This window comes from Pelophylax lessonae (assembly GCF_965119305.1).
Source record: "Pelophylax lessonae genome assembly, chromosome: 1".
In the NCBI taxonomy this organism is placed as follows: domain Eukaryota; kingdom Metazoa; phylum Chordata; class Amphibia; order Anura; family Ranidae; genus Pelophylax; species Pelophylax lessonae.
Window position 1 is genome coordinate 716,041,828 of NC_138768.1, and position 20,796 is coordinate 716,062,623.

At 42.1% G+C, this 20,796-nt stretch overlaps 1 protein-coding gene across 1 annotated transcript in view; it reads left to right on the forward strand.

Moving 5' to 3' along the window:
• The window catches only part of TRAPPC11 (trafficking protein particle complex subunit 11), an 82,462-nt gene that overhangs the window by 38,477 nt on the left and 23,189 nt on the right, over positions 1–20,796 (forward strand). The window contains exons 18-23 of the mRNA XM_082243437.1: positions 5,057–5,187; positions 6,610–6,765; positions 11,709–11,896; positions 11,993–12,141; positions 13,161–13,282; positions 18,019–18,138. Coding sequence (XP_082099563.1) covers positions 5,057–5,187; positions 6,610–6,765; positions 11,709–11,896; positions 11,993–12,141; positions 13,161–13,282; positions 18,019–18,138 — 866 coding nt within the window. The remainder of the gene's footprint in view (positions 1–5,056; positions 5,188–6,609; positions 6,766–11,708; positions 11,897–11,992; positions 12,142–13,160; positions 13,283–18,018; positions 18,139–20,796) is intronic.

Sequence of the window (20,796 nt, forward strand, 5' to 3'; positions counted from 1 at the left end):
CATAATGTTTTCCTCCACCGTGAGCGCTTTATTTCATTAGAAAACCAAATCAAGCCTGAGATAGCAAACTTGTTCTAGTGTACTGGGGCTATCACAACAGTCTCCATACTATGAGAAAACCTGGCTGGTTATTGGGCAAGGGTCTGACCGTGTAGGTTTTTACCTAGGGGGGTTAGCAAGTGCATTTAGCCATCAGAATTAGATCTATTCGAAAAAAGCTGTCAGCTAAAATGGAGCTTTCCAGCTGGGTGCTATAACAGGTCCAGGGGATGGACCCCAGATTAGGGGGACCGAGTCCCTGAAGGTCTTTTATGGCCGAGACCGCCGTGATGGGTGAAGGTTGGACTCCTGTTATGATTCAGAGTCCTGCAGTAGGAATGATAAGCCTGCTTTTTCAGTATCTTCTTTTTTAACTGACTGGTCTTTTTCTGGGGGCAATGTGCTGTTTGGTCATGCTCTGTGTGTTTCTCAGGGGTATTGGGCTGCAGTTTCTCCTCCAGCCGCTAGAGGATGCGGAAACGCTCGGTATGGCCTACTCTTGTCGGGATAGGCAGGAAGTAGAAGGGCGCCCATTTTTTGTTGAAATACCATGTGGGCTGAAGGATCAGCAAGCCTATGACTATATAATGAGGTGTGAGCACTTCCTATAGGAGAGCTGCCTGACCAGACAAGACCTAATTTATATACTGCTTAATCTGGGAACTTGTACAACTGTCTGTCGATACATCACTGTACAGGTATCTGCACTTTAAGAAGATGTGTCTCCAGTATAGCGTGCATTTGAATTGCAGGGGCTTACTTTTAGGCTGCCCTGAAACAGCATAGAGGCTGCATTGGATGCATATGTGCTTGGCTAATCCTGCAAAACTAGTATGGGGCCAGGTGCAGTTGGGCAGGTGCAGCATAGTATATCATGCTTGCAAACTTAAACACCTGCTTGCATACGTGCATAAAGGTATACTTGCATAAACGCATGTTTGCATACTTGCAAAAATGCATATTTGCATTGAACTGCATACTTATGTTTGCTTGTATTAGACTGCATACGTATATGCTTGTTTGCATTGAGTTGCATATTTACATGCGTATTTGCATTGACGCTAAAGTGATAAATCAAAAATACAGTGGGTGACCGTGACTAACCATGTGATCTAACCATATTAAAACATCTACTAAACCTAAAAAGTTGAGTCAATGCAGTAATCTTAAACAGTAAAACATATACGGGTAATGTCCCTGTGACATCCCATATAAATAGTGATCAGTTAGATAAAATGTGCTAGAAGTGAGTCCACGTGAATTCTATGTATATGAATCCAGAAAGGAAATGCTTTGAAAGAATTCCATCACCAAAGACAGAAGAACCCTCCTGTGACACCCGTCACCTAATAATGGAAATGTTTACCAAATATAATGGACCATCTATTTCTAGAATGGTCAAATTACACCTGCAAACAGACCTCTGCAGGGTGATGTGATAGGGTCTTCAACTAAACACTAGAACACGCTGGAAAAAGGGGAATCCTCCAATGGAGTCAGACTCCCGTTATTATGTCCCAGTCAGCCATGCCCGTATAGTAATGATATAGAAGGAGAGCTCCAATAGTGTGATATTGTATATACTATTTTATTAAAAAGCCAAAAAACTACTTACAAATCATGAAAACAACATGATCCTTGATACAATGTTCTATCCTAGATCTCGAGGCACTAGACAAATTTCTTAACATCCTACTGTTTCATATGGGATCGGTCCGATCAGTAATGGCCTCTCTGCAAAAGGCAGATTTTGGGTATCTGTAGTCATCAATAACACATCTTCATGTGCCAGTTTTTTCCAGGCTCATCATAGGTTTCTGCGATTTACAGTAGAAAGTCGCCATTTTTGTTTTGTGACCCTGCCCTTCGGGGTGACCACAGACCCTGAGGGTTTACAAAGCTCCTAGCCCCCCGGTGTTGGACTTGCTGAAGACGCAAGGGACTTCAGTCTCAGTATACCTCAATATTCTTTGCTCAGGGAGCAGTTGGTTCCAGATTTAAAGCAAAATGTAAGAAGCAAGGGGTATCCTTCGATACTTTTCTGCAATTATATGTAGGTTGAAGCAGGTTCCCTATGTGCAGTACTACCCTAGGTCTTTTGTTCTCTCTGGAACATGAAGGTCCTAGCATTGGATTGCTGTAGGGCTCTGTCCTTGGGATATTGCAGAGCTCGAATTGATGGTTGAATCAGAATGGAGAAGGGGAAATTTTTCCTTTCAGTGATATGGAAGATGATAATCTCTGATGCCAGTCTCTATCGTTGGTTGGAGGTTTGAGGGTGGCTACAGTTCAGAGGACTTGGTCTCAACAGGAGCGAATACTGCCCATCAATATGTTGGAACTTCGGGCAGTACACCTTACTCTGGATTATCGGACGAACCAGTTGTAGGTTCAATCCGACAATGCCACTACAGTGGCATATATCAACTACCAGGGTGGCACCAGGAGTCGTGCAGCACAGGAAGGTGAACCACATTCTGTCTGGGGCAGAACAGCAGGTGCCGTCTCTGGCAGGGGTTTTTTTTTCTAGTCGTCAGCGACTAATACTGGGACAGCGATCCCTGCATCCTGAGACGTTTTTGGCAATCTGCTAGCATTGGAGAACTCTGTAGGTAGATCTAATGGTTTCCAGGTTTTACAACAAGTTAGACAAGTTGTGTCTGGGATGAAATTCCCCCTGGCAATAGGGGTAGATGCACTGGTAACACTTAGGGACCAGTTCTCCCTATTCTATGCCTTCCCTCTGTTTTAACTACTGCATCTTTTGTGAAGAACCTGGGATGTGGTAACAGTGATAATAGTGTGAACCGAATTAGACCAGGAGGGCTTGGTACAGTGAATCGTGTGGGGGACGCTCCTTAGTCACTTCCGGTCCAGCCAGATCTAATGTTCTTTTTGGTCCTGTTATCTCCACGATGTTGAGCACCAGGGAGCTGTCTTCAGCGAGTTTCTATTACAGGACTTGGAAATCTTATTTGCCTGGGATCAAGCCAGGAAGTGGCACCCGTGGAGAGGTGAGTGGGAGATTTTTTTTTTTTTCTTTCTCCAATAGGAAAGGGAAATGAGATTGGTCTTAAAGCGGAGTTCCCTTCAAAAATGGAACTTCCGCTTTAAGTCCTCCTGACCCCCTGACATGCCACATTTGGCATGCAATTTTTTTTTGGGGGGGAGCGGGTACCTAGATTCAACAGGTACCCACTCCCACTTCCGCTCAGGCCACCTAGGCGGTTCGAGCAGAATTTTTACTCTCCCCCTCCCGCCCTGCGATCTTCTGGAACACATCAGAGGTCCCAGAAGATTGCACATCAGGCTGTGAAGCCGCAAGCTGTCAAAGCCGGGTGCCCACACTAGTGATGCCAGTGCCATGGGGAGAAGAGGTAGAGAACCGGGGCTCCCTCCGGGCGCATCGCTGGACCGTGGGACAGGTAAGCATGTGTTTATTAAAAGTCAGCAGCTACACTTTTTGTAGTTGCTGACTTTTAATAAACACAAAAACCAGTGGAACTCCGCTTTAAGTACCTTGAAGTGTCAGATTTGTCCTTATCCATTTTTTTCTAGAGATTGTTGTTTCACACCCCTTGATTCATACTTAATGCAGGATGTAAAGCAGACAGTTCTGCCTGTCAGGCCACCCTTGTGTCCTTGGGACTTGAATTTGGTCTTGGCTTTCCTTGCAGAAGCCACCTTTTTAACCAATTTGAGAAACTCCGTCAGTCCTTTGACTTGGAGGGTGGTTTCTTTGGTTACTATCACTTCAGCAAAAAGAGTGTCTGAGCTGGCGGATCATTCCTGTAAGGAGCCATTCTTGGTCTTGTATCATGATAAGGTGATGTTGCGTCCTCATCCCCCTTTCTTGCCTAGAGTGGTTTCTAGTTTTCACTGGAATTAGGGCAGTGTCTTGCCTTTGTTTTTCCTAGTCCACAATTGGCAGGAAAAAGATTGCTACATACTCTGGATGTAGTTTGGGCGGTCAGGGTTCACTTGAATTGTCGGCACAGATCTTGAATTCTGCTTTTGTGCTGCCAGAAGAGCTCAGGAAAGGCAGGCGGCATCCAGGTCAACTATTTCTCATTGGATCGGCCAGTTAATCATTCAAGCCTATGGTTTGAAAGGGAAAAACCCCACCCTTTCTGTGGAGAGCTTCTCTACCAGGTGTGTGGGCGCATTTTGGGCTATCCGCTATCAAGTATCAGTGGCTCAGGTTTGCAAGGCCACTACTTGGTCTTTGGTTCATACATTCTCAGGGTTTTTGCCATGTGGATGTCAAAACCGCAGAGGATACTGACTTTGGCCTCAGTATATTGCAAACAGCAGAGTAAGTCCTTCTCTGCCGGCATTTTTTGTGATGGTGGCTCCCCCCCCCTCAAGGGTATTGCTTTGGGACATCCCAGATAGTTTGCTATGTAGCCTGCTCTGTGTCCCGTGATGGACGATACAGAAAATTTTATTTTTCCTGCATACTTACCTGTAAAATCCATTTTGTTGAGTACATCACTGGACACAATGGTCCTTCCCCCTTTTTTATAGAAATGTTCTAGAAAATTGGGGTACTTCCTGTATAGGAGGGGTTATGTAGGGGAGGACTTTCTGTTTGATCTGCCAGTGTCCATTCACCTATAGGTGGCTAATAACCCAGATAAGTATATAGCCTGCTCTGTGTGCCGTGATGTACTCCAAGAAATGGATTGTACAGGTAAGTATGTAGAAAAAATAAATTTTTTGTCTAGTGAGTATAATAGGCTATGAGTCTGGAGATGGAAGGCACAAAATGCCTCAAACCCCAGCTTGTGAGGGACATGATAGTTGATTTTTACAGATGTGTGTGTAATCCAGAATAATTTATCAAATTCTCTAAAGGTTTCATAGGATTATGAAGCACAGCTATCATTTTAGCTAAACGTACCTTACCATATGAAGTCCTGATTTATTGTACATTATAACACTTTTTACTTCCTGTATATTTTTAATAAGCCTGCCATTTTTGGATCTCTACTACCATTTGTCTGTTCCTTTCTAGTGCAATGCAAGACCAAGTTCCTGGCCCCAAGTTTTCATGTTGATACTCCGGTTGAGCTGTATGTTTATCTGAAAACAGATTGTCCACATCCAATCCGCTTCTCCAAGCTTTGTGTTGGGTTTAGTAACCAGGTAATATACACCAGTTATCTTTCTTATGCTAAATTTGTGCAGTGTGTAGTAGTACTTTCGAAAAAAAACATTACGGAGTTACTAAACATTATGAAACCTTGAGTATCTCAAAATTTGGCCAAACCCTAGGGAACCTCAAGTACACGCCATAGAGATTTGACGCAGCCCAGTCCACTCATCATCATGCAATTAGTAAAAGAGAGTGACAAATAAACGCTGATTTTGGGGCACATCTTAGATCAAAATTTGGAGCTACAAATGGCAGTGTATGGCAAGAGCAGAATTTAGTTAACAGCTGACAGATTTGCTTTAAAGTTCACTTTGTCATATTTGAATTTTGGTACGGGCTCCAGCATAACAAATAACTGAGCCTCAGTGAGTGAGTGAGGCTCTGGCATTAGTTGAATGATGATATTGACGGGGGGGGGACTTTGAGTAAGGAGGTGGCAGGGCTTAGAGCAGTGATGGTCAGCATCACCCAAGAGCCGCACATCATTGTTAGTTGGTAGAGGTCACAGCTCTTAAAGCCCCTTTTACAAATCAATGCTTCCACATTTGTGCATTTGTGCCCCCCAAAAATAACTTACATGACATTATTTTCTTGACTTCAATGCTGTGACTGACTGACAGCCATATCAGCAGTTCTAACTTCTTAGCAAGGCACTGCTAATAAGTCACCAGATGATAAACTAGTGAAGAATAAATCATTTCCCTACACCTCCAAACTTTTCTGTTATCCTGCTCAAACTCTTACTAGTAATAGGAGTACAGGCTAGATGGGTAACACGGTGCCTTTACGTGGTGATGTTAAATTAGGAGAAACTACCATTTTTTTTTTATACAACTGAATGTTTGCATGTAGATCTGCAGGAAATTGTAGTTTAGAAATCCCAGGCACTCACAATTCCTAATGCTGGGCACACAGGAGCTCCAGTGGGCTGAACGAAAACAATCTTCTAGATCGCTGTACTAACACATCCAATGTTAGTACAACCATCTCCCTGTTGAGCTATTGTGTTGTGACAGGGGGACTGCTCCCCGCCAGAACATTGTGATCAGCGTTCGCAGCCATTGGCAATGAGCGCTGATCAGATGCTGGTTTTCCAGCTTGCTTGTTCAACAGCTGTACACACAGGCTGAAAGTCGGCTGGTTCCTACTTAACCGACAGTTTTCAACCAATTTTCAGGCCTTGTGTACACAGTTTAAGTATGGCTTCGCACTTACACAAATCTTTATTCATACATTTATTAGAATAGAAATATTAGCATTTGCTGACTTGGCTGGTATTTAAACTGGTTCACTCATCAATACAAAGTGACTGTCAGAGTAGGACCCAGACTGCCCAACTGAAAACTTTGCTGGGCCTAAAAATTTACGATACATAATTTTAAATATGTATTTCTGATGTTACATTATAACAGGAATATAACCAGTTCTGTGTTGTGGAAGAGCAGTACCAAACAAGCGATATTTTGGAGCAGTCCGTACAGGGGACAATGTGCCTGGTGCCAGGAAAGACCAGAAAATTCACATTTAAATTTGTGGCCAAAACTGAAGATGTTGGAAAGAAAATGGAGGTCAGTGACAATACTGTGTATTTCATTTATGTACCGAGCAGCAGAGAGCCTGTGAATTGTATGTTTATAGGGGGTTCTGGTGAACTCTGCTATATATATATATATATATATATATATATATATATATATATATATATATATATATATATATATAGCTTGACAAATTTGCTATGAATCTAGGTGGCCGCTAAAGAAAGTTAGGAGCCAGTAAGAAAGGGTAAGTAATTTGCGCACCCTAACTTACAGCAGAGCGGCCAGTCAATAACTCCATACGCCGTTACGTCAGGGTTATAGGCAGGCCAGAAAGAATGACACAAAAAACCTGTTATAGGGGAAACTCCTTGTTATGCAAATGCATTGTGACTGCGACATGTAACATACTCCTCTGCTGCTTATTGTAGCTTAAAGGTGACCATTGGTGGGTGGCAAAAACAAGTCTCTACTGCACATTTTTACCACCCAACTGCACATCTAAATAAAGCCTTTGTGACACTTTAAATAAAATACAAAAAAGATGAAAGAAGTATCCCAGAGCTGCTGATCTTCTGCTGCCTCTTTGCAGCTATTTCCTGCCTACCTGTGTGTCCCCCAGGGTGACTCTACTGTGGCGGAGTCACCCTGTGGTAATTGTTAATAATATCAGAGTACATAAAAGGATTCTTCTAAAACATACCTGCCTCATCTCCCCTCCTCCACTTCACAGCACACTGTAAACAACTTTCCAAGAAGTGCACTATTCGATAGAACACCAGCTCAGCATGTCACAGTATGGACACCGGAACACACAGCCCAGGCAGCCCCGTGCTCCATCCTCCACCAGAAAACCTCCAGGTCCCTCTAAGAGTAGTGACAGTCCACCTGCTAGGTCAGGTAAAGGCCACACAGGTTGCCGGGTCCCCCTCCTCCCCACCCTTCACCAAGGTCTGACCTCTGAGCTGCATGTCCGGGCACTCAGTCAGGAGTTACAGTGAGTAGGCTGGCGGCAGCCCAGGCACCAGGACGCGGTTTCTGGTCACCATGGCGACCTGGCGCCTGGGGTTTGTCTTGCCCTGTGTGTATGTATGTATATGTGTGTATATATATATATATATATATATGTGTGTGTGTGTGTGTGTATGTGTATGTATATATATATATATATATAATATTATAAAAAAAACACTTAATGTAGTAATTATATATAATAATAATTAACGCACGTATTATTTACTCAAAGGTCAAAATTCATAGATTTATGTTTAGGAACTATGGATTCAGTTTTCTATGGGCGATCTCTTTCTCAGAATCTTTCCACTATTTTATCTTCACTGACAATGCACTAATAATTTGCATGCCCAAATCTGGCAAAATCATTTATTTATTTTATTTTATATTGAAGGCATTATACTGGATGGAGCACTGCTAACAAAAAACTGTAGGCACTATACCTAAAAAACATTTTGTATTTATTTCAAACTCTCCCCATTGGTGAAGCCATTTTTTACTCAACTACATGGCCTTACCTTGCAAATATATGGAAGACATCCAAACCTGGTCTTAGGCTCCGTTCACATGCAGGCGTTTTTGGGGAGTTTTTCTGCTCTTGGATCAGCTCTCAAAACGCCCAACAAGACAAATCCTATTCATTTCAATGGCCCCTGTTCACATCTGAGTGTTTTGATGCTGTGAGCAAAATGCCCAACGCTCAAAAAAGTACATGAGCTTCTTTTTGGGCAGATTACAGGCGTTTTCCATTGGTCTCTATTCAATCTAAAAACGCCTGCACAAAAAACGCCTGTAAATCGCGGTAAAAATCCCGGTAAAAAACGCGCGAAAACGCTACGCTCAGGTGTGAATGTAGCCGTAGCCAGAGGATCTTATGTTGGAAAAAAAAAGATTTTGGAGGTGCAGGCTTACCAGATGAGTTTTTTTTTTAACAAAACTGCACTTTTTTGCGTTTTAGACTGGTTTCACCAACATCAGAATAAACATTGGGTTCAGTTGGAAGTGGATGCCTCTCCTCTTCACCCTAGAGCCGCAGAATGGACCGCCTTTGCAATATTAGACTTCGAAACTTGTGCCCCCCCCCCCCCCCCCCCGCTAGTCCATAAGGTTCTTCCCTGTTTGCATCGAAATTTACAGTCTCTGTCCCTCTTGTCCCTACATAGCCCGCTGGCCCAATTAATGGATAACCCATCTTTTCCATTTGCCTTTCGAACATTTTCGAGGCGTTTTTGATCTGGGACACATCATTCTGGCCTCAGCTCAAGCATGTTTTAACCTGTTTTTGCAGCAGGTGTTTTTTTTTGGGCATTTTTTGGGGGTCTTTGGAGGCAGGCAAAACATCTTAACTTCTGTATAGGGATATATATATATATATATATATATATATATATATATATATATTTATATATATATATATATATATATATATATATATATATATATACACACTTGTATGTATTTATACACATACACACATATAGGTGTTGTTATAGCAGAGAAGCCATATGGGTGTTAATTATTTCATTAGCGCAAGCATAGAGTTCTGCTACTTTCACACCTATATATGTGTATGTGTGTATATATATATATATATATATACATACGTGTGTGTGTGTATATACCCCTACACAGAAGTTCTGATGTTATGCCTGCCTCCAATAACCCCCAAAAAAGGCTTGCTACAAAACCGGCAAGGTGTGAAAATAGCGGAGCCATATCCCTGTTCTATTGCAATTCTAATGCAAACAAACTTTTTTTTTCTGGTTCTGGACATGCTACAGAGCTGAAACTTCACAGGTACACTTTTTAGACCCCCCAGACACTAAATCCAAAGAAATCTTTTTTTTTTTTTTTTTTTTTTTTTTTTTTATATATAATTTTTTCAATAATTGGCTCTCTATCAAAAATGACAATTTTTAAGAACTTTTTTTTGTGTGATTAATAGTCCCTGGGGCATGACCCAGAACCCTAGGCACTTTTTAGGGGCATTTATTGGGTTTTAGGGCTTCAAAATGGTGTTTTTTGATTACTGAAGTTCGGGTCCCATTGATTTCAATGGGGTTCTGAAATCTCTGCCGAACTTTCAGGAAGTTTGGGTGTTCTGGTCGAACCGAACTTTTGAAAAGTTCGATCATCCCTAGTCATATGCAAGTCTTCTTTTGTTTACTGTAATGGACATCCCCCTTCTGATATAAGCTATATGTTATTCTGGATTGTATTGTTAGACTTCTTCAAACTTGTACGCTTGCTTTACTTAATTAAACATATTTGATTAAAAAAAATTGTAGGCAAGCCCAGAGTATAATCCATTCTGCTACCAGCACACCTAGGTCCCAGTGCTCTAGCAGGATAGACATCCTTTCTTCAGCTTTGTTGTTGTAAAAATTAAAGTGTTAGTAAAGTAAAAGGTTCTCTACATTAAGGTGAAAAAAACTTCTGTGTGCAGCCCCCCAATCCCCCCTTATACTTGTATCCAGGCAGCATGTGGCTTGCTACAGGGGCACTCTGCAGGGGGGAGGAGCCAGGGGTGCCAATTGGGGACCCCGATAGAGTAGGATTGGAGCTACTGTGTTCAAAATCATTGCACAGAGCCTGTAATTATAATGTGTTTTTAAAAAACATTTACAATCCCTTTAATCAGTGATTTTTCTGGCCTTTTTTGTCATCTTCACATTTTCTTCAATCAAGACTCTAATGTATTGCTGAAGGAAGTTTCCACTGTGCCTCGAAGCTATTGATATGGTCATGCTTGTGCTTTCTGGACTGTACCATATACGGCTCCACTAAACTGCACGTTTGTGTGCTACCTTCAGAATGACCTTCGGGGCACTTTTTATGGGGGGCATTTTCCAGACTCTGTTCTGGTAAATGTTAGCTGCAAAGCACTTTTCCAGATTCAGAGCCACTGTCTCTGAAGACTCACCTAGTGAGTAGGCCAGTCAGGCTGAGCACTGGGATTTGGTTCATTTTCATTGGCCCCTTGGTGCTATTATATTCTCCATTTTCACAGTTTCTGTCATTGAAGGAACTAGCGCTGTGGGACAGAATGCTGACATCATCTACCAGATATACTGTCACTCATGCACTCTGCTCTCTTTCTCCCACCATACAGCTTTGAGAAAACATCTCAATGTGGCTGCTCCTGTTGCAAGGAGTCACATGAAACCTCAATCTTCGATCTGCCTTGGGCACTTTACATTTCTGCCCTGTCATCTGTGTACACTCCAGGTGTAACCAATTCTCAGCCGGTAATGTCTGCACCTGGGAGAGTGATCTCTACACCTGGGGATCACAAGAGGGGGACCCTGGATGGGGATCTCCTGGTCTTCCAGTTTCAAAGACAAACTGGATTGGTTGGGCCCAGGTACTAGGATCCAATGACAGAAGCAGTGGATGTTCTGGTAGCTTTGTGGGATCAATAGACCATGATCTGTGCGTTTCCTCCCCTAAAACCTCCCCCTTTTTTAACCTACACTGCAGGATCGAGATGGAGGATATTTTGGTGACCCTCATGGCTGCGCATTGGCCTAGGTGGATTTAATATGATGACCTGGTAGTAAGACTTCTATCAAACCCACCATAGACCCTGCCAAGCTGTCTGGATCTGCTTTCCCAAGCCCCAATTTACCATTTTGTTTCTCAGTCTCTGAATTTAACTGCATGGCTGTTGAAGCCCAAGTTCAAAGAGACATGGACATCTCCATGTCTATGATTCTTTTGATGCTTTACGCTAAGAAGTCAATTTCCCACAATTGTGCCAAATCAAAGCTGCAGCATATTACTTAAAACTGAGGTAAACAAAGTAGACTTTGACTTTTTTTTATTCTCATTGTTTTCTGGATGGCATTAGTAATCTATTCATTGATTTCTCCACCTGGAGTTATTCTTAAACCATCTCATGAATATTTGATATCTTATTGTTGTTGAGATGTTAATATCTTTTTTTTTTTTTTTGTCAGATTACATCAGTGGATCTAATCCTGGGGAGTGAAACAGGTCGTTGTGTGATTCTGAACTGGCGAGGGGGTGGAGGAGATGCAGCCTCGGCTCAAGAGGCAGTTCAGGCGTCACGCTCTTTTAAGCGAAGACCAAAACTACCAGAAACTGAAGTACATTGGGACAGTATCACAATCCAAGCCAGCACCATGTGAGGAATACTTGAATGAAGTCTATATCGGTTTTAAAATGTAATGTCACATCTAATGGTATCTAACCATCTGTTTTTTTTTTTTTTTTTATCTAGGATTATTTCTAGAACACCTAAGTTGTCTGTCCTGTTACGTCATGAGCCGCCTGCACTAAATAATGAAATTTACTGCCTAATGATAACAATACAATCTCAAGAGGAGACGGTCATCAAGGATGTAAAACTGACTGCAGGACTTAAACCAGGTGTGTTTTGTAGTTTTAGCCTATAGTGGTTCTCAACTAGGGTTCCCCCAGAGGTTGTTAGGGGTTCCTTGAGCAATTTCTGCCTCTCAAATAAGTTCCCCCTGACACCATTGATCATTTTAACCATCTGCAAGAAGGTAATTCTTCACAATGTCCACAGGTGTAAGGAACATTCATCTCACTGACCATCACACTAATGTATCATGAATTATAAATATAGTAATTTTTAGCAGGGGTTCCCTGAGATCTGAAAATTGATTCAAGGGTTCCTCTGTGTTGAAAATGTTGATAAAGGCTGCTCTATATGGAAAAGGAGAAAACTGAAGCTGGCCATAGAGGGATCCTACTGAGGGATATCTATGCCCATTTTCATTAATGAGAAGTCGCTGTAACGGTTAACTTCTCATGAACAGGCTTGTTGGAAAATGTTGCTTTGATCCACACATGCAGCTAATCCGCTGCAGTGCTGATCACTGTATTCTGACAGTGGGGGGGGGGGGTCCCGCTGTCAGAATAAAACAACAGAGTACGGAGGATTCCCGCATCCACCTCAAATGTGTGGATGGGGAAACCTGTTACTTTTTTTTTTTTCATTCAGTCAGCTGACTGAAGAAAAAAAAATTAAGCCATGTTTGGCCAGCTATACCCATACAGCATCCAGTCTTGCATTAATCTATTTAGGAATATTATGGGATTTCTTTTAAAGTGTATGTGAACTCTACTTACAAACCTCTCTAGTTTTATCCCTTTTTGTCTGTTTTTATGTACTTCAAGATCAAGTCAGTTAGTTCTTATGCTGTGGACATGAAGACATTAAGAGTGGATAAGTAGTTTAGCATAAAACAGTGGGAAGGGCTGACACGACTCCAACTATGAAAATGCAGTTTATGGTAAAAGAAACACAGTGGCAGTCATAGTGTTAAATCATTTCTTTTTTTTTATGGGCTTGGATCACCTGAGCCTGACCTTCAGCAAATTATGTATTGTGTCATAACCCAGGAAAACAATGTCTCTCACAGGGCAGGATGCCAATCTGACACAGAAGACTCTGGTCACGCTTCAGGGAGCAGAAACGTGTGATGACTCAAGCCCAGCTTTGCTCACTGATGTCCCCATAGGAAACCTGCAGCCCGGAGAAAAGGTGCCACTCTGACCTTTCTAGCATCAAATATATTATGCCAGTGTGCAGTCAGCTGTACTACAGGAAGACGAGCAAAAAATGTCCTCTGTTTTGAATATCAGTAGCATAAGTGCAGAAGGATAAATATACTAATATTTCTAGGAGTAGCTTGATCCAAGTATATAAATAGTAAAAGCAAAGTATTTTTTCTATATTATGATCTGGCTGCTGTTCCTGCATGACCAGGCACTCCAAGAGTGTGTGTTAAAATGGAACTTAACTGCTGCATGTACGTCCTCCACCCACCCCTCTTGCACCACCAGTGTATAAAATCCAGCACGTTGGGAGCCAGCAGAGACTGGCGGAACATCTGTACATGCATGGCAGGATTTCTTTGCGTAAGTGTAAATGCCGCCAGCCCTGGCAGATTACCACTCTAGCATCTGGCAGCATTTGTGCTCTTGACCGACAACCAAGTGATCGCAGGTTTTCTGCGATGTTGATGATTAGTAATGCGAGATATCTGTCAAGTAGCAATCCCAGAAGGCAGAGGGGCCTGGCCTAAGCTGGAAACCAAAAAAAGAGCATAACAATAAAAATGTTTAACCATTTGTGTAAGAAGGAGGGGGAGAGACAACATTTTAAAGACTTTATGTAATGTTAAACTCTGCTTTAGGTTGATTGAAAGATTGTTAAAGAAAATTTTATTTTGTAGTCAGATTATAGGGCGCAGGCTCCTAATGCATTTTCACAAACATCATTTTTATTTTATAAAATTGCCCCCAAAAAAAATTGCTCCCCAAGGAGCTCTGAGGAAGGGGGCTTGTCCCCTGAAACACATCAGCTTTCCAACCACAACACTTAGGACATCACCTGTGCTAGAGTTGTGACTTGATATGCTCTTATCTTCTCATGTTTGAGTATGTTTTTGGGAATTTTATAACATTAAAAAATGATGTTGGTGATAACGCCATAGGCGTTTGTGCCCTCCTGTGTTTCTTTTCAAGTGTGTTTCGAGTTTCCCCACTTGAGGAGTCCGGCACAGTTGCTTCTCTTTAGAAAGGCAGATAGGCAGCTGGGATTGAGGCACGGGAAGATTCTAATTTGCCACATTTATTATCGGTACCATGATGCAGGCGCGATTAACATGTATTATGTGTATTAGTGTGTTGCAGCGACACTCATTTTGAATTGCACCCACGTGCATTAGGACAACACAGCTCTGATTCACATGCATTGCTGCACAGTAACACTGCCATGTGCTGCGATACACTGTGTCAGAAAAAATTCTACATGCCTATTCCTGTGTGTTGACAGCCCCTTCAAAATGATTGGGCTACCTTAATGCGACACATTCTAATGCATGACTCAACCTGTGTTAACACACAGGAACAGAGAGGTGTAAATGGATCCTAAATCTTTCATCTAGTTTCTATAGTAATACATTTGTTATTTTAAAAAGCAAATGTAAAGAGAAAGTTTTAGTGGATTGTGCCATACATTACTGTGTGTTCATATAGAGTAAACTGTTGGCACAATTTTGATGCTCACAATTTGTCTTAGCACACATAGTCCCCCGCCTCATTCACTTTTGACTACCCAAGACTGAAACCCATATGGCCCTGATCTGTAGCTAGCTTTTGTACCATTTTCAGAAGATATTTCATGTTTGGTCTTCATCAAAAAATAGGAATAAAAAAAGGGCATTGTTCCTATAAGTTTCTAAATAGGAAATATGGCCACCTGATCCTCATTGTTACTTTCCCATGTAAAGCATGTGTTTTTTTCATGCTTTATTGTCTGCACATAGCAGTTATCACATAAGACTTATGATGGCTAACATAGATGTACATCCTTGGTGTAAATGTGAAAACATAATTACTGTGACCAATATTAAATGATTACATAGTACATGCTGCTTGAAGAAAAAAAGGGTTCTAGTTGGCTGCGATGTAGTGCAGAGCCTTTATTTGTAAGTTTGTATCTATTCATATGTTAAAAAAACATTATTACACTTACGATTAATTATAGAACGTAGCTTTCGAGTAATCCATAATGATCACTCAGATCACACAGGCGTTTTTCAGTATACCAGGAGTAAAAAGTACACACAGACATCAAACTGGGTTCTATGCATAGCAACATGTTTGTATGACTGTGTTTTTTCACCATTGCTGGATTTTTACGAATCCTTGTTCTGGTTTGATTTCAGTAAAATTCTGATTGCTTTGGTTTTCTCACCTTTGCTGTCATATAAGTGAGTAGTATAAGCCTTTCTGCCCTTTCCAATATTAGTCTCTGGACAAGTATGTGATACTCTAGAAACAATTACCAGTAAAAGGAGGGCACGCTTCTCTATGTTGCAAACTTCAGTAACAGATCTTCTGCTAAGCTCAGAGTACAATCTTCCCATAAAAAATCAGATAGAGGCAGAGGTATAAACCCCTCAGGAAAAGAACTACTTGGCCCAAGATCAGAGGATGATTCTCCCGTGAGAGACTAGGGAAGGCCAGAGGTATGAACTCTTCAGGGGAGGAACTACTTGGCTCAACTATCCCAATAGTACACAGTCACCAGGATCCAGTAGTAGAGTAGTGCTCACAAGGCTAGGGGGAGTAGGGTGTTGAGGAAATAAAAGTGTACGCCCCCCTGGCTCCTCCACAGCCAGGACCTTGATGAACAACAGCCTAAATAGTTGAACAGCTTGATGAAGGACAGATGGAATTCCTGCAACAGGAAAACACCTGCTTTTCTCGCTCAGACTATTTATGTGCTTCTCTCCTTTTTTTTGTTATTTTTTTTAGCAATAACTTTTTATTAGAGTTTATGCAAGTATACAGACAAACATACAATATAACCAAAAGAAAGTAAAAAAAGTGAAAGAAAACATTGTCTGTGGTCATACCATTCACAATATATATACACGTTCTCTCAGTTAAAATTCATGTGGACCACCAGCCCCGAAGTATCTACGTTTGACTTAAAACAGGTAGCTGTACCGGCCTCAGAGGGTGCATCTGCAGGGTTTCAACACAACGTATACCGGGTAACATCTCAGCTGAAAATAGATATTTACCAGACTTGAAAGCCAGGATGTGCCTCTATTGTTCTCCCAAAATAATGAATCCCCTTCCTTGCTAGTATTTATAAGCATTATGTGTCAGACGAACTACTGGAATAGCTGTTTAAGGACTAGCCTATATTCCATCCTACATACAGGTGGTAGTTATGTTATCATTACAAAATTATCCGCATTGTAGTAATCTAAATTAAACTAGAGAAAAAGGGGCCAGGCACGCCAGCAATGGCTCCCATAATTTATAAAACTTCTTTGGAGTACCCCTGTTTCTGTAGATCTGTTGTTCTTTCAGGAGGGCGTTGTTTACTTGGAGGTGCCATTCCTCAAAGAATGGAGGACTGGGAGACAACAATTTCATAGCAATACTTTTACGTGCTATAAACAGCAATCTGTTAAGTGCCACTAATACCTCAGGTGAAAACATCTCCTCATCAAGGCAATAAACATTAATAAACATAATTTAGGATCCAGGGCAATGCGTGTCTGAAAAACCCTATTTATTGTGTTTACCAGCTCTCTCCAGTATCTGAACAACTTAGGGCACCTCCATAGCATGTGGAGTAAGTCAGCCAGAGATTGTTGACATCAAGGGCCCTCCATGGTGTCTCTCCTGCCCCGAAGGAACAGCTTTGCAGGTGTTTGGTAAGCTCTATGTATAATAAACAATTGGGTCAGGCTTGTGCAGATGATAGTGATACTGAGGGAACCATCTCTAAAATAGTTTGCCATTCCTCGTCTGAAAAAATACCCAAATCCTTCTCCCATCCTTTCCTGCTAGAACTAAAGGAAGCAGCTTGAAAACTGCACATTTATTGGCTATACAATGAGGAGATTTATGTGCTTCTCAGCCACCTTCTGGGCCCACCTACCCAGGGGTTGGCTGCAGCACCCTAAATATGCTGTCTATTTGTCTTGTTTCACTCCCTATGTTCCAGAATTCTCTAGCAGGTAGGGAAGAGCAATCAAACTTGCAGCCGGTGAAATCCAGAATCACCAAAATAAATCAATAACTTTTGCACTGATTGCAGAGAAGCCAAAAATAACTAAATTTACCCAACATCCTAGCAACCTTTCTAGCTTCTCCTCTATGGTTTACTTTCCATTTCCATGTCCCGTGGTACGTTTCTGCCTGCAAGCAGTCTGCCTGTACTGACTCCACCTCTTTAAACTCCTATCTCATCTCTCAGCACTTCTGTAGCTCAGAAGGCAGGCTCTGTGAAATGTGTGACACAACTGTACCTACCTACTGGGTATAGTGAATACATGTCACAGAATTCAAGGGAATAAATGTGTGGGAATCTTCACAAAGTTTACAAATTTCAAGATAATTCAGATCAATAGTAGTAGATTAGAAATATTGAAATACCATGTGAAAATAAATGTATGATTTACATTTTGACCACAGGTACACTTGAATAATTGTTCCTAGAAAGATAAGTGTATTCTTCCTATGTGGGTGATACCCTTTTAATTCTAGCGTGTGCTGAAAATAAAGACAGTCAGTCACAGTGTAATAGCCTTGTATGAGGAAGATTTTCCTGTTTGTGACCAGATCAGTTCAGAAAATGAAAGTACAGGATGTTTGGACAATGCCTCTGGCTTTCTTCTCGATAATATTGTGTTATGCTTTTGCATTTATATATGACAGTGCAGTAGCTTTGTTGGTTTCTTTTTACAGCTGGAGATGCCTCTATACATCCGCTGCGGTACTGTTGGCACACGTGTTTTCCTGGTTTATGTTTCATACTTGATAGACACATCTGTCGAGGGCAAGGATATCATCTGCAGATGTCACCGAGTAAGATACTCCTTCCATGTAGAACTATCTACAGTATATAGCAATCTGTAATTACTGACTGCTCTACACTGGTGGCACTTAGTTGCTTTAAGTCACTGCTTATCATTGCTTTTATTGTGCTGTTAATATCATTCCAACGAAGCAACATGTTATATGACCAGTTTTAAATCCGAACTCCATACAAAACACAAATGAACAAATAAGATACATATATGTAAACCGTTCTGCATGCTAAAGGGTTTATATTTCTAATCAACATTTTACACGCTGCATAACCAGGGAAATTACTTCTTTTTAAAAATATAAATAAAAGGCTCTGCATTGGGAATGTGCTCAGAGCTTGTGAATCGATGTAGCAATGTAGCCCCATGTCCTTCCCGCATTGATGACTAATTTACCTAGCACAGGTGATGGAGGGGGTATGTCTGTTGAGACTTCAGAAAATTGTAAAAAAATGGTTCTAAACCCACACATATACCCAGCGAAGTGACATGCCTTAGGCGATACCCAGAGATGAAACCAATCTTCCTACATAAGTTATACCTGTTTATCTCCTCTCCTCTTTTCGTTTCATCCCCAAAAGTCCAAAATTTACACAAAATCGGAAAGCAGGGGCAGAGCTGAAGTTACTCTGCAGAGCTCATTGATAAGAGCTCTGAGACCTGCTTGGAGGGAAGGGACACACTCCAGTCGCACAGCACAAAGGAACAAAACTAGGACTCACATATTTAGGCTGTGTGCTGGAGGTCCCTCCCCTGCCACTTTTTTACCTCTGTGTCAGAAAAACTTGCCATTAGTGATTCATGCTGATAGCAGAGAAATAAAGCACAGACAGAAATGAAACTTAGTGCTCTTAATTGAGACAAGTGGACACTATAGAGCAGTGTTTCTCAACCGGGGTTCAGCGAGAAGTCCACATGGGTTCCGCTGCAATTCAACATTGTGGCAGGTGTATATTCGCCCATTGTTGTTTTCAGTGTTCCCAATGTGCGCTGACAGTGAGTACTGTTAGCGCGCATTGATACTCGATGCCCTCTCTGTAGTTCCAGCTCAGAGAACTCAGAGGGCGGAGTCAAAAGGAATGCATAGAGCGGGAGTTCTGAATTCAGAGCATGGAGGCGGGGGAGACAAGAGAGTCCAGAATGGGGACCATGGAGGCAGGGAGCCGAGAAAAGAGTTATGGAGCTGAGGGAGCCCAGAATGGAGACCATGGAAGCGGGGAGCCGAGAATGAAAACTGGAGGTGGGGAGCACCAGATCAGAAGGTGAGATCATGTCTGAATGTTATCAGTGATGCACACTGTGGAGGGGGGAGCAGAGAAAAGGAGCACGTGGCTGGATTAAAAGGGGAGTTTCTGTGTACAAAAGGGGTGAATACAGACGGGGGGGGGGCAAAGAACAGAAGGAGACATCCTGTGAATAACATGCAGTGAGCATTGAATGCAGACTGCAGAGGAGGGGAGCAGAGAGTGGGGGCAAACAGCTGGATAAGGCTGAATGTAGCAGGATGTGAGATTATAATAGCTTTATTTTATGCTGTAAATGTACATAATGCTATTATGATCTACATTCAGTCTCATCCAGCCACATGCCCCTGCACTCTGCTCCCCCTCTGCAGTCTGCATTTAGTCGTATACACAGGATCTTGCCCCTTGCAACATTCAGCCATGTGCTCCCACTGTCATCACTCCTCCTGGCACTACCCTCCCAGGTTCAGAGGAGCTGGAACTATAGAGCAGTGTTTCTCAAGATTTTTTCAGTCGAGGCACCCTTTAAAATTATAGACATTCTCAAGGCACCCTTTAAAATTATGAGCAGTCTCGAGGCACCCCTTTCTAAAATGTAAATAACTATTCTAAGAGCCGGTCCACACTAGCGCGACTTCTCAGGCAACTTGTCAGCCTGACAAGTCGCGCTCCCTCGCGGTCCATTGACCGCTACAGGACCCTTTCTAATAGGAGCGACACAAGTCGCTCCGACTTAGAAGAAGGGTCCTGTACTACTTCGGGGCGACCTCGGAGCGACTTGCATAGACTTCCATTATGTCCCTGCAAGTCGCTCCGAAGTTGTGGTGCATGGTAATGCACAAGTTGCCCCCGAAGTAGTAAGGAGTCGTGTCGCCATAGTGTGAACCAAGCCTAATAGCTTTACATAATGCAGCAACATCCACACACGTAGGACGCCCAACATTGCGTTTGCAAACTGGTACTGACTAGTATTCCAATGTTTCTCTTCTCCCTCAATTTCTCTCCATCAGTCAGCTAATGTCACCCCAGTCCTGAGGGAGAGGAGCACAGGAGGGTCAAACAGGGATGCTGTGGAGGCGAAAGACATCCTCCTTATCAACTGATAACGTCATTGGTTGTTAGGATGCCGGTGTCTAGAAAGCTGTAATGGTGCATACTCAAAGGCAGGCTTCATCCAACTGCTGGCTTGTATACAATTTTTCAGCATTCTGCCAAGGCACCCCTGAAGAAGCCTCAAGGCACACCATGGTGCCTGGGCACCCTGGTTGAAAAAGGCTGCTATAGAGGATGCACCAAGTATCAATGCACATTGACAATATTCGCTGTCAGTGCACACTGAAAACAACCTTGGTATCGTGCATATTTCTTCTGCACAGAAATATGCAACAGGTATGCATTTTTCTGCAGAGAAG